This window comes from Podarcis muralis, chromosome 1 (genome assembly GCF_964188315.1).
Source record: "Podarcis muralis chromosome 1, rPodMur119.hap1.1, whole genome shotgun sequence".
Lineage (NCBI taxonomy): Eukaryota > Metazoa > Chordata > Lepidosauria > Squamata > Lacertidae > Podarcis > Podarcis muralis.
Window position 1 is genome coordinate 21,461,495 of NC_135655.1, and position 13,856 is coordinate 21,475,350.

At 41.5% G+C, this 13,856-nt stretch overlaps 1 protein-coding gene across 4 annotated transcripts in view; it reads right to left on the reverse strand.

Annotated features, from left to right (window-relative positions):
* Positions 1-3,473: 3,473 nt before the first annotated feature.
* The window catches only part of PPP4R4 (protein phosphatase 4 regulatory subunit 4), an 84,097-nt gene continuing 73,714 nt past the window's right edge, over positions 3,474-13,856 (reverse strand). For 2 of the 4 annotated variants that reach the window (XM_028716894.2, XM_028716873.2), the window contains 5 exons: positions 12,626-12,703; positions 11,649-11,742; positions 9,385-9,452; positions 8,644-8,786; positions 3,474-4,615 (listed from right to left, as the gene is read on the reverse strand). In XM_028716894.2, coding sequence (XP_028572727.2) covers positions 4,538-4,615; positions 8,644-8,786; positions 9,385-9,452; positions 11,649-11,742; positions 12,626-12,703 — 461 coding nt within the window. In that variant the 3' untranslated portion in view covers positions 3,474-4,537. Of the gene's footprint in view, positions 4,616-8,635; positions 8,787-9,384; positions 9,453-11,648; positions 11,743-12,625; positions 12,704-13,856 lie in introns of those variants that run through there. The other 2 variants (XM_028716883.2, XR_013391879.1) reach the window with 2 other exon arrangements.

Here is a 13,856-nt window from a genome sequence, read left to right on the forward strand (position 1 = left end):
TTTGGTCTGTCTTCTTTTAGTGGTCCTTTATGGGTTGAGCTACGTTACATTAAGCATGCCTCTTTTCAAACTGTGTTTATTGCATTTCCTCTTCCAGAAAAAAAGCTGGTGTTTGGGACCACAGCACATGGGGAAGAGATCAGCTCTTTCCTTCCTACAAATGGTTCGATTGGAGACAGCTGCTCTTTGCCTCTAAAGGTGCTGTTTGCATAAGAGGAGCTTGCAGGTCTTACTCATGTGAAAGGGGCCATGTGGGGAAAGGAGATGAGAGGATGCATATTTAGCCCTGGGGTTGGGTCCTCCCTCTTCCACCATAACTATCACCGCAGTGGACCATAATTGCTAGAGCAGGGAGCCTCTCCTGCATGCAGAAGCTTCTTGTGTGGTGCAGAATCCAAGGTGCTCAGGGTTCTAGATCACATAGGGAGCCTCCACGTTTAAAGCTGTCTCCCTGATTCAGGCATCCCAACATGACAGTGAGAGAAGCCATGCAGCTCTGGGGATGAGGCGGGCATTCCGCAAACACAGCCCCTTTCACCACACTTGTCCCATTCATGCAAATAATGCCTGAGAACTGCAGTCAGAACTCGTTTTGCTCCTAATGCTGCTCAATAAACATACTGTACTGATAGTTCAGCTATGTTGTTGCTTTTTCTCACAAGGGTTAGCAGCCAGGGAACCTCCCCCCCCCCTCCATTTGTTATTCACCACAGATGTCTTTCTGATGAGGCCATGCATCAGATGTTCAACACACACACACACAAACAAACATCCCAAGGATGGAGGTCTGAACCTTGCCTGTTGCATTGCCACCCGAACACTAGCAAGATCTCAGAAGCTAAATTCGAAATTCACACTACTCCGAAATTTGCACTGCTGTTCTCAGTCATATGCATATTCAAAGGTCAAATGCATATATTTTGGAACGTTAACATTAAGGAACGCATATTATGGGAAATTGCTTTGCAAAAATGTCGTTCCATGACACCCTAATCTCTCAGCCACTCCAGGGGTTCCTGCCCTTATTTGGCTCAGTTGCCTTGGAATGAAGCAGACTGTGGTGTCTTTAGGATATATGGCTTTATTTATACATATACACAACCTGAGCAGAGGATAGAGGGGCTCACAGCATTAATACAACGACAGCTTTAGGTTTCCAGGGGAGACCAAAATCCAGCACCAATCCAATGTGTGTCTCTCTGTCACTAGCATCCAGCCTGCCAGCTCTCTTATTAATTAATAATAATAATAATAATACCCCGCCCATCTGGCTAGATTTCCCCAGCCACTCTGGGTGGTTCCCAACAGAATAATAGAACAGAATAAAACATTAAAAGCTTTCCTAAACAGGGCTGCCTTCAGACGTCTTCGAAAAGTCAGGTAGTTGTTTATCTCTTTGACATCTGATGGGAGGGCGTTCCACAGGGCGGGCACCACTACCGAGAAGGCCCTCTGCCTGGTTCCCTGTAACCTCCCTTCTTGCAGTGAGGGAACCGCCAGAAGGCCCTCGGAGCTGGACCTGAACAATGGGAGCGGAGACACTCCTTCAGGTATACTGGGCCAAGGCCGTTTAAGGCTTTGAATGTCAGCACCAACACCCTCACAAAATGTTGTGGCTATTGTTCTTCTACCTAGGTTCACATGCTCGCCAGCCAGATGAGGGGAGTGCGGAAATGCTTACCCCGCCTCTGGGAGAGATTCATCACCTGGCTCATTCTTTGAGATGCTGATGAGCAGTGAACTGGCCAGCTAAAGCCATTACCTTGACAGGGACTAGTTTTACATTCAAGCTTCACAGATACAAGAGCCCGAGAATATGAAGCGACCCAGGGGGGACATCCAGAATGACCCTTTCCCAACTCATAAAAGGAGATATATGCAGAACTGCACACTAAAGTGGAGAAATGAACTGAAGAGTGAATAAATGAGAAACGGAGAGGAACTGAAATCAACAGATTTGACCATCTTTAGTGGAGGGTAGGAAGGGATAGCATGGAAAAACCAACCAGCAGACGGGGACATCATCCTAATAAGTGGGAGGGAGGTGTGGTGGAATGTGATAAATGAGGATAAGGCACCCTGAGGATGAACTGGCTAATCTCCTGAGGCTATTGGTCCAGGGGCTTTGCCATGCTGGTTCACTACATATGCTGCAAGTAAGCATATGTTAACTCTTCATGTCACTTTCAACCTGGGAGGCAGGAGATAGGGACCACCACACACCTGCTAAAGCTGGGCTGCAACACCCCAGAAATCTCTTTCAGTATTAGACTGTATTGACGCTGCACCAAATTTTCACGATGTTTGGTTTTTGCAGTGATAGTTCCTGTTCTGTAGGTACAAATATTTTAATTCCTCCTGTTTTTACATGCCAGTTCAAAGACATTCCCACCCCACCTATGTGCTGCTGCGCTTGGACTCTTAAATATTACCAACAAGGCACCAATCTTTTGCATGCTGAGAGGGAATCATAGATCAGAGTTGGAAAGGAGCCTCACGATCATCTAGTCCAACTCCCTGCAATGCAGGAATATGCCGCGGTCCCTTACAGGGATCGAACCTGCAACCTTGGTACTATCAGCACCACGCTCTAACCAACTGAGCTATTTGAGAACCAGCTAGATTGGGGTTTATCTCCATACACCTTCCTTTCCCCATCTAAAATTACTGTCATCACCCAAACCACTAAGGTGTCCTTTGCCCTGTAGAAGCCACAGTTGCAACTTCCCAGGGTGAATCTTAAATGCATTGCATCCATTGGGCATTTCATGGACTGGCCCTGTGTCGCCCTGCTGGTGCAGCATCTTCTACCTTATCCATGTGGCTCCCATCTATATTTCTTGCCAAAAGATTTTCTTATACGCATATCAATAAGTTATGGGCAAGGATCATGACTATTGTGTGTGAAGGGAGTGGTCACACCGCAGGACTCTGTGACCTGGACTTCCTCTTGCTAGCCACATTGGGAAAGCCAAAGGCACTGGTTTGCAATTCAACCATATTGTGCGGTGCAGTTTTCCAGCCCGATAACATGTACAGAAATGCATATACGGTGGTGAAGTTTAAATTGTTAATGAAAATATATTAATGAAAATCCTACAAAAGTGCATTACATTAGGGGAAACCGTTCTGGGGAAAGAATTGTATTGGGCAAGATTGTACACAAAAATGTGTGTACTGGGAGAAATTTGCTCTAAAATGCTGATGAACCTCCATGAAAACTTGAAAATAAATAAAATAAAGAAACTTATGTGGAAAACTGAACTCAAGAGTGGAAAAATAAGAGAAACCGAAACTAACCCATCCCTAGTTGCTATATCAGCCTTTGGTTATAGAAATGTAAAATATTACACTAGTGTTAGGCCTGGAGCCAGAGCTGCTGGTATAGTGAACATAGGATCCATGTCTTTATGTCTCAACTGCACTTCTTAATTGCAAAAATTAGATCTCTCCCACCCAAAACATGCAAGTACTTTCATATCCTACGTTTTATTGTGCGTAAAGCATTCATTATTCCACATTGTAAAAAGTAACCACACACATATTCATTCACAAATTAGATTATCTTTATCATACACCAATATATTTTAAAAAACAGATTTCTGATATCAATATAGTTTTGCTGATTGCATTTCTGAAATAGAGAAGCTGACAATAGCTTCATACAGTCTCTCTCAAGTATTGGCATAAATAGAACTTTTTAAATAGAACTGCGTGTTGCAGGCAAATTTTGATAGAAATGTTAGGATGAATACAAACAAAATGCCGTTGACATAGCTAAAAGCATGATAGCTTGAAATAACAACTAATTAAAAACTAGATTGCATTATTTCTAAAGTGTTGGATAAAGAGAAACTACAACCTGAAATACTAGAATTTAAAACAAAGTATTTATACAACGAAACTGAGATATGAAACTCATGAATAATCATTTGTATGCATTTTTGGAGGTATTTGTTCTTATTGAAAGGTGAAAGGAAAACCCTCTTGAGAATTTGTATACACCAGGTAAGCAATCTTACTTAAAATTATAGCACAACTGTATTGTAAATGACTACTCAATATTTCTTTGTCCATGCTTCCAGGTTCAATACTAAAGCTTTTTTTCAGAGATAAGATGTTACTTGGTCGGTTATTCCTATATGCAGAGCAATTTCACCTATATGGTCCTATTTCCATAGCAAATATATAGTAGGAGCCCTACACTCATAAATAAGTATATTTTAAAGTAGGGGGCACTTGTATTCCAATTTGAAGAACCTGAACTATTAAAAGGCATAATTGAGAGGGAGGAAGGGGAGGTAAAACCCTGTCTCTTTAGCTGCAGCAGTTTTTAAGCACATTGCTAAAGTAACATTGAATTAAACACTTCACTTACAACATTGGAATTCTGCACATATTACATTATTTCTATGAAGATATTTTACAACATAGGAATTTATTTAACTGACAAAAGATGTTAACATTGTGAGATGCAGTCAGTCTCTCCTCTCTGGTCCTTATTGTTCAAGATTTTACTCCAACTCCTGCCAATCCTTTATCCACGTTGCCTCCAGTGGTCTTTGGTGTGCATCCTTTTTTTCACCAGCTCTAGGAGTTTGACTTCCTGTTTTTCCTTCAGGCAAAAACAAAAGAACCCAAATCACACAAGTCAGATTGGAACAGAATAAAGCAGAACTGCTTTTAAGTATATCAATTGGGGGGGGGGGGGAATTGACTTAGTACAGTCATATTTTAAAAATTCTTTCCTATGGACTTTGTGATCCTCAACACATTTATTGCAAGGTAAAAACCCAAAGCCATTCTCCTCCCTTGACTAGAACAAGAAGATATGATATCTGTGCCTCAACTTTGGTGTCTCTGTGTCCCATTCCTGCATCCCTCCAACGTCACCTTGGCCACCATAAAGGCTTTGGTGTACAGAAGTCTGGCTTCCCAAATGCAGATGGAATTCTCCCTCACGTAAAAGAACTTGCACATCTGTTTCTATGCAGAGAATCAATCAATGAATGCATTCTTTGGTATTGATTCCACCATTCCATACTTTGAAATGAGTGTGGAAACTTGCATTTGCTAAACAAAGGCACACATTGGGGCCTCAACTTGAGGCAACAATCTAGAGAGGACTAAATCTATTAATTCAGAGTATTTTATTAGAAATATGAGCTATCACAGTATTATTTCTCATCAGTTTTTAAAAACTGATCAACAGTTCAAAGTAGGCAGGATGCAATCTGCTTCTAAATTTCACACTGGTTCATATGGGGCCCTTAGTCAAACTGTGCCTTGGCAATACATTTCCTCCTGATTCAAAAGAGGAGCCACAGAGCATAAAAACCCATTAAGTATCACTGAATACAACATACAGTCTACGGTGGGAACTATGGCATGGCAGTGGTGAGGGATAAGAATGTTCTGTTCTCCACCTCCCTGTGCATATGCTCAGTGTCATCTGGAAGGGCCATTTCAAGTGGTTAACCGGCTATTACATCTTTGTTTCTCCCAGCTAGAGGCTGATGCCTTGGCAGCCGACTAAGACTGACTTTCTAAACTCTTTGGCTGGGATCCAAAGAACTGCACTTCTAGTTCTGCACTGCTGGGGGGAAGTAGCACATCATAACATGTATCAAACTGATTTGGAAACTGGGGTTTTCGTAAACACTCTTTGTTGCAAAGCATAGGTCTGTGTCTCTTTTGTTTAGTGAGGGGGGGGGGAGTCAACAACTCCACTGGGCACACCCATGTCTAACCATTAGCTCACTTGATCTTAGCCATAAACCACATATTGGAGGCATGCATACAGGCACACACACACACACACGCACACACGCACACACACGCACACACGCACACACACGCACACACACACAAACACCTGCCTTCCTCATCTGATCTGTGTTGATCAGGGAAGGAGAGGGCTTACTGTCCCCTTCTACTCTTCAGATGATTGAGCTGAGGACTGAGGAGGGATGATTTGCATTTGTATGTCGAGGGCTGAAAAGAGTTATTGAAATCTTTCCACCCATGCCACTGCCATCATAGATGGAAATCACCTACTCCTTGATCAATCTGGAGAGGAGATGATTTGATCACCCAGCACACTTTGGCCCTGCTCTCTGGCTTTGCTATAGTGAGCAATTTCGCCCCTTTCACTTTCTATCCTCACTGTTTGGCAAATCTCGGGGGCGGGGGGGGGGGCGCAAAATGACTCCTTCATTGTAGTTCTATGCTGATCAGAAACAGGAAAGGGAACGCAGGGCTGTACTTATGTCTCCCAAGTGCTAAGGACTCAGGAAATGTTAAAGCATGCCAAAGTCCTCCCTCCTGTTCTCTTCTGCTTCAGTTGAGGGAAGGGTTCTTCCTCAGAGGTGGTCCAGGGGGTGATGTGTATCTCAGACCTCTGTATTTTCCCCTACAGCTCTTTCCACAGATTCCACTGCCAGGCTGCAGACCCACTTGGATGGTGGTCTTGGGGCCAAAAACAAATGGGGGGGGGGAATCAGACCCTGTCTATGGGGCAAAGTAGTTTGCCACTCCTGCTCTTTATCTTGTCTTCAGCAAGGACTTGTTTCCATAAACTGTGAGAAAATATGACCTAAAAGCAACTACCTTCCTTAAACTTAAGATGGTAACAGAGCTCGGCTGAGAAGTCAAGTCCTCCCAGCTCACACTGTGTTCAGCCAGCACTGAGCAATGTGTCTTAAAGTATACATGAAAAGAAGCATTATAGATCACTGATACGTGAACAACTCACTTCTCGTTAAAGATACCTGTCTTTTGGGAGCAGATGTTAAATTACTGGAATTAATTAGAATGTTGCCATGTACTTCAGCACTGTATGCCCATGTGGTAAATTATTACGCACACTCTCGCCCTAACCCATATTGCAGTGATTCATCTTACAAAGTAAGAACACCTGATTCCTCTCCAGATATATATTCAAATCTGTTGCCATGTAGGAGTGTAAGTGTAAGCTATTATGTTGAGAGAAAATTTCTAAAGCCCTTCACAATGAGCAGACACACAGAGGATAATAAAACCAAGCCCAGCATAACAGCATAATAGTAGCAGAACAGATTCTTTTGTTAATCCCCATGTTTATGATTCAGGGCTGCCGTCTATTCTAGGATGACTCATTTAACGCAAACTCATTTAGCAATGAGTTTGTATGTGCTTCCTTCCTGCCCCCCTGAAGAATACCTCCCCTATGTGTGGTCTCCTGTGGGTTTGAGGCACTTGCTGGATGAAACCCTTCCACATTCTACCATGTGCCTACAAATGAAATTCATGGGCCTTCTGTAGCAGAGGGCTGATTCAGATATCTGGGGGTTCCCAGTGCTCCGAGCTAAGTAGTACCAAAACACACACACCTTGGGGTGCAACCGTGTGTAACACTCATATTTTCAGGTGGAAATAATACATAACCAGCAAAACCAGATTAAATAACACATGTGTGCACACTGAACACATGTGCCTTCTAGAATCTCACATTTCTCTGATCCATAAATCTACAGGTAGTTAACCTCCTTCCAGCATTCATATATCGGGGGCACACAGATGCAGTCACACAAAGTTTAGCTATACTAGACAAACCTATGTTGACTTTCCCCAAATAATCCCAGGAATTGTAGTGTGGTGGAGGTGCTAAGAATTCTGTTACAAATTCTCAGCACAATCATCTATTACAGTCCATGGAGGGTGAATTTTTTATTTTAAAAAAAACCTTATAGTTTCCTCCCCACCCCCACCCCACCCCCGCAAGAAGTAACCCAAAGCAGTTTACATCAATAAAATATATATCCAATAAGACAAACACAAAATGCATTAAAATATCATCAGGAAATACCCTCATCATAAAAATGAAAACCAGGTAGGAGGAAATTACTGTTCGCAGTGTAGAACTCTCCCTACCATCCCTTATAGACTTATATACTTATAGAAACATCTTCAGCACAGACATTATTCTAGCCCTCATGCTAGCCAGGTTGCCAGAATTCTAGTTCTCCTTACATCCAGGGAACAAGAACACCATATTTGTAGTTAGTTTGCAATTCTCATGGCAGGGCCTGTTTCTTTCTCTCTCCCTCTTTATTATTGATGTGAGCCATTTTGGGAAACAATAATTTTAGGAAATAAGGTAAAATAAGGAAGGAAGGTTGCACATTTTAAACAGTTTTTTGAAGTTTTGATTGTATTGTTTTAGAATGGACATATTTGCCGCTCCATCAGAGGAAGAGAGGGACATAAACCTTAAGAAATAAATAGCAATAGTTTTCAAAAAAACAGAATAGGCACAGCCTCCCCAATAAGAAATTATCAAATACCAGAGCAGAGGGCTCAATTCTGATTTGCTATGTAATTTAGCTCTGGCTTGTCCAGTCCTATTAATGAATACAACAGATTTGCAACAACTGCAAATCTACTGCAACCACCAGCTCCACACTGATCCTGAGGCTGTGGGTAAATGCAGTAATTTTAAATAACTAGGCTCCTCATATACTTGCAGAAATGCCTACATGGGGAATATTCTCATCATAAAAGCTAATTAACTAAAAATTCAAGGATGGAAAATTAGCCTTTCACTTTAAGGCTGCATAGCCTTAAAATTGTGCCCTAACTTTAGTCGATCACTTACAAGCTAACCTTCCGCGAATGGCTTTCTTTACTCCCGTTGCTCTTCTGATCAACTGAATTACTTGTATTACGAGAGGAAGATGGTAAGGTGGAAGCAGAGGAGAACGCAGCAGTCCCACTGGGGTTGCTAGAGCGAGTACGGAAGGAATCATCTGAAAGACAAGGAGGAAATGTTAACACAGTAATTGGCAGTATGTGGGTGCAGCTGTTGCTACCAGAGCTGTGATTTTGTTAGCTGCTTGTACATAATGTTTATAAAGATCATGTGTGCTTGTTTATTTATTTCATTTCTTAAAAAAGTATTTTTTATTGAATTTTCAAATATTTTACATTTCAAATTATCTTTTATTATACCATACCTTCTTTGACTTCCCTCCCTCCCCTTCCAAGCTTCATTTAACTTATTCACCATTCCTGCATATTTTAGTGTATCCATCTAATTCTGTTCTCCTATCTTACATCACTTCAATATATGTTATGCTGTTGAATTTACTTTAATATTGCACGTGTTTTCAACTGTGCACAATTATTTTCAATATACTCAACAAAATTTTTCCACTCCTCTTTAAATACCTGTTCTTCTTGCTCTCTTATTCTACATATTAGACCTGCTGCTTGTCTATTTATTTCAGTCTAGCCAGCGCTAAGGACAATGGGCCCCAAATGTCTTTGAGCACAAGGGGAAACTAATAAAAGAATTCTAATAAACACATTCCCCCCTGAACCCCAAAAAGTAACCAAGCTGCTTACCTGAAAAGGAGAACATAGAACCTTTTCCTACTGCTGAGACTGAAGTATATCCTGTTGAAGAACTTTTGCTGAAGGGGTACAAAAATATGTGATGATGTTATAAAGAATAACCATCATTAGTCATGGGCAGGCACCCTCCCTCGCATTTCAGAATGGGCCCAGGTAAATAATAATAATAATAATAATAATAATAATAATAATAATAATAATAATAATTTTTTATTTATACCCCGCCCTCCCCAGCCAAGGCCGGGCTCAGAGCGGCTTACAAGCAATAATAAAAACAAGATGAATGATTACAACTTAAAAACAAAAATAAAATACAACATTAAAATAATGGAACATTAAAATATTAAAATGTAGCCTCATTGCAGGAGGAGAAGGGAAAGAAAAAAGAAAGAGAGGGAGGGAGGGAATCAAATTGGCTCCAAGCCAATTAACAAATTAACAAATAATTTCCCTTCCCAAATGGAAAAGAACTTGCATGATTTAAAATCCCATTCTAGGCACTTCTACCCTCCCTCCACCTTTCCTTTCCTCTTCCCCCAAATGTGCCTGGTGAATTTGTAGCAACGAAGGCTGACACCAGGACCTCTATTATGTATTTATTGTAAAACATTTGTATCCTGGCTTTCAGTTCAAAAATCTTCACGGAAGCTCACATCAGAAACTAAAACAATCTATAATACGTTACTAATACAAAGGCTTTAAAGGAGGGGAGAACCAAATTAATGGGTCACAAAATACAGCAGAGACAAAAAACAACTGCAAGACATAACAGTGCAAGAATATCCTAATGGTCCATAAATATCAATACTGAGGCTACTGGTGCTGAGCCTTAAAGGTAAGATAATTCTGCAACCTGGATGCCACTACAGAGAAGGACCTGTCCTGCATCCCAGCCAATCAGAATGCTGGTAACTGACAGGTATGGAATATGTCCTCCAATGATGGACACGATAGGTGGGCTGCTTCACATGAAAGAAAACAGTCCTTCAGGTATGGACTTACTTTATACATAGTGACCAGAACCTTCAATTTGTGCCCATAAATGTACAGTGGTGCCTCGCAAGATGAAATTAATCCGTTCCGCGAGTCTCTTCGTCTTGCGGTTTTTTCGTCTTGCGAAGCACGACTATTAGCGGCTTAGCGGCTATTAGCGGCTTAGCGGCTACTAACGGCTTAGCGGCTTTAAGAAAAAGGAAACAAACTCGCAAGAACTCGCAAGACGTTTCGTCTTGCGAATCAAGCCCATAGGGAAATTCATCTTGCGGAACGACTCAAAAAACGGAAAACCCTTTCGTCTAGCGAGTTTTTCGTCTTGCGAGGCATTCGTCTTGCAGGGCACCACTGTATTGGTAACTAATAAAGATGGCATGGCCCAGTTGTGATTCTAGCTGCCACATTCTGTACCAGCTAAAGCTTCTGAACACTCTTTAGGGGCAGCCCCACACAGAGGGATGATCCAATCATCTCATCTAGATAGCACGGAATCTTAGAATTGTAGAGTTGGAAGGGACCACAAGGATCATCTAGTCCAAGCCCCTGCAATGCAGGAATCTTTCCCCAATGTAGCGCTCAAACCCACCACCCACATATTAAGAGGCTTATGTTCTACTGACTGAGAACTAGGGCATGTGAGGTAAGGGTGCAAATGGTATACTAACTGAAACTTTGCAAAGGCAGTCCTGTAAAACTGACTCCAGCAGCACCCCAGATGTCCAACCTGGTCAGTAGAAGTGCTACTCCATCCAGAACAGGCTGTAACTTTCATCCCTGACTGGTTCTGCTAAATGACCACTGTATCATTACAGTTTATCACTGTTCTTGCAGATGGAGGAGAAATCAATGTGAAGTTACATGGGGATTAGAATGAAACTTTCAATTGGTTACACACTTCTCCAAATTTTGCAGTGTGGTTTTTGATCAAACATATGCACAAAATGTTTGTTTTTGAGACAAGAGGCACACAAAATGCATATTCGGAAAAATGCATATGAAGCAATAATAGTTTAGATGTGCTTTTTAAAAAACTGCAAAAAACTGGGAAATAGACTGCTAGCCAAGCTAATGCAGAATGGAAATTATCTGATCCATCTATCCCTAACTGCCCATCATTTCTCTAGAAATCAACTAAAGAATAACACCATGCTATTAGTATACAACTAGAGAAAGATAAGTACGTTTCCATAAAGAACAACCAAAGTGGTCTATAGGATTGCCATCTCTATCACAGACACATAGAAAAAATAAATATTACATACCTGGGACACTTGTCTATGTTTCCATATTTTGAGTGCAAGGCTTGACTACTGAAAGACTGGCTTCGAACCAATTTTGACTTTTTCACTTCTTTGCCTAGGGGACAATTAAAAAAACCCAACACAATTTATTGTGGGCTTATTACATAATTTGCTGGCAAGAATAGGAGGATTCACGCTGCAGGGAAAAAACAATTGGAACAGAGACCTAGAAAAGCATGATGGAGTTCTGGCAATCAGTTTTCATCGCTGAGCATAAAGGTCTATCTATAATTTTGTGTGATTTTTGGTCAAAACATGTAAGCAGGTACCCGAATTTACAGGGCCTGATATAACTGAAGGAGAATGAGCAGAAAAAACTTGTATCAGGTACATGGCCATGAAACCTAAGGAGAGAGATTGTGGAAGCAGAGCCAGCAGGCAGGTTGCCTGAAACCCAAACTGTCCAGTTAGCTAAAGGACAAGGAAGATTTTCAAGCAACAACTGCAGAGGGGTGGGCAGCCACAGGGAATATAGAAGCTATGGTTGCAAGGACACCTGGTCCTGGCAGCGTAAGACTGCAGGGACATTCATAGAACACCTTTGAATCTTGGCTCCTACCGTTCACCATTTGTTCAACTCTGCACTGGCAACTTCAATGGGTTTGGCGCCCACTCAGCTGTCTATCTTGGGGTTTTCTACCTAGAATCATAGAATCATAGAATCATAGAGTTGGAAGAGACCACAAGGGCCATCGAGTCCAACCCCCTGCCAATCAGGAAACACCATCAGAGCACTCCTGACATATGGTTGTCAAGCCTCTGCTTAAAGACCTCCAAAGAAGGAGACTCCACCACACTCCTTGGCAGCAAATTCCACTGTCGAACAGCTCTTACTGTCAGGAAGTTCTTCCTAATGTTTACCTGTGTTTTCTTATGTTCATTGTGCCGTGGACATATATTTTAAAACAGACAAAAGGTGTTTGTTTGTTCTTTCTTACCTGCTGCAGCACCCGGATTTCCGGAAACAGACATTGGCATAGTTTTGGCCAAAGTTGTTGATGCTTTACTGTCTCTACCTAAAACAAAGGTCATTTTAGGCATTCCACTCAGATTATCTGAAGAAGTAAAGACTGCACAATATGACAGTCTGTCATAACATCTTAAATACCACACAACCATATTGAAACTCTAGAAGAAAGCAGATGGGATAATACATTATCCTGGAGTAAAATCTGTCATGTGTCCCATCAATGTATCAATGCCATGCTTTCAATCACAGCAGAAACTGACTATACTGAAGAGCAGACCACTATCTATTGCAGATGTTTTAGATATGAATTTTTCCTGCCACAGGGCATGAATTGGAATAAGTGCCCCATGTTATTTATTTCAGCAATAAGGGGCTGACCATTGAAACTGATGCATGAAGCACTTAGGAAAGTGTGGTTTGGGGTCTACATCTAGAATGTTTTTGTTGCTGATGCAGCAAAAGGTATTGGCCTAGTGTAGATATAATGCTGGCTCCCGGAAAACCATGGTTTTACACCCCTTTTGCTTGTATTTAGTTTTGATTCAGATTTGTCGTGGCCAATGGCTAGTTCAATAAACTTATTTGGATTGGATTGAAATCAGGAGCAAATATATTCCTTCCTTTTCTATTTTCCAAAGCGATTCCTCCCAACTTCTCTTCCAGTACTGACTATGGTTTCATGCTACCTATGCAGGACATGTTCTCTTATAACTATTGTTTGCAAGCCCACTTCAAATTAGAATTTCTGAGCCTGAAAGGAACATAGCTTTCACTAAAAATAATTTGCATCAATGCACATGTAACACAAAAACATAGTCAGGCCTAGTAATGGAAGGGGGGCTAGATGGTTGTAGATTACAGGAGGCAGGATCAGAGGAAGCTTACAAGTTATCCAAAAGAACATTTTCAGAAAGCCTGGCACCCTGCTACTCTGGAACCATCTGCTCTAGTGTATTGAATGAGGTTTTGCCTGGTAAGCAGCAGAGAACAGGATCTGCCCCAGTTGCCCACTTCAGTCACACAAGTTATTGATTGTATGACCCCAGCCAAATCATTTCCTAAATGTTGGGTTGTAAGAGTGTGCAATGCTTTGACATGAGTTTCTCACACTAAATTAGTAGCAGCCAGAAAATTAATATCGCCATCCCCCATGTTTGTGAATGCAACATTAACCCAGTTTAGAAATAGTCCTTGCCACC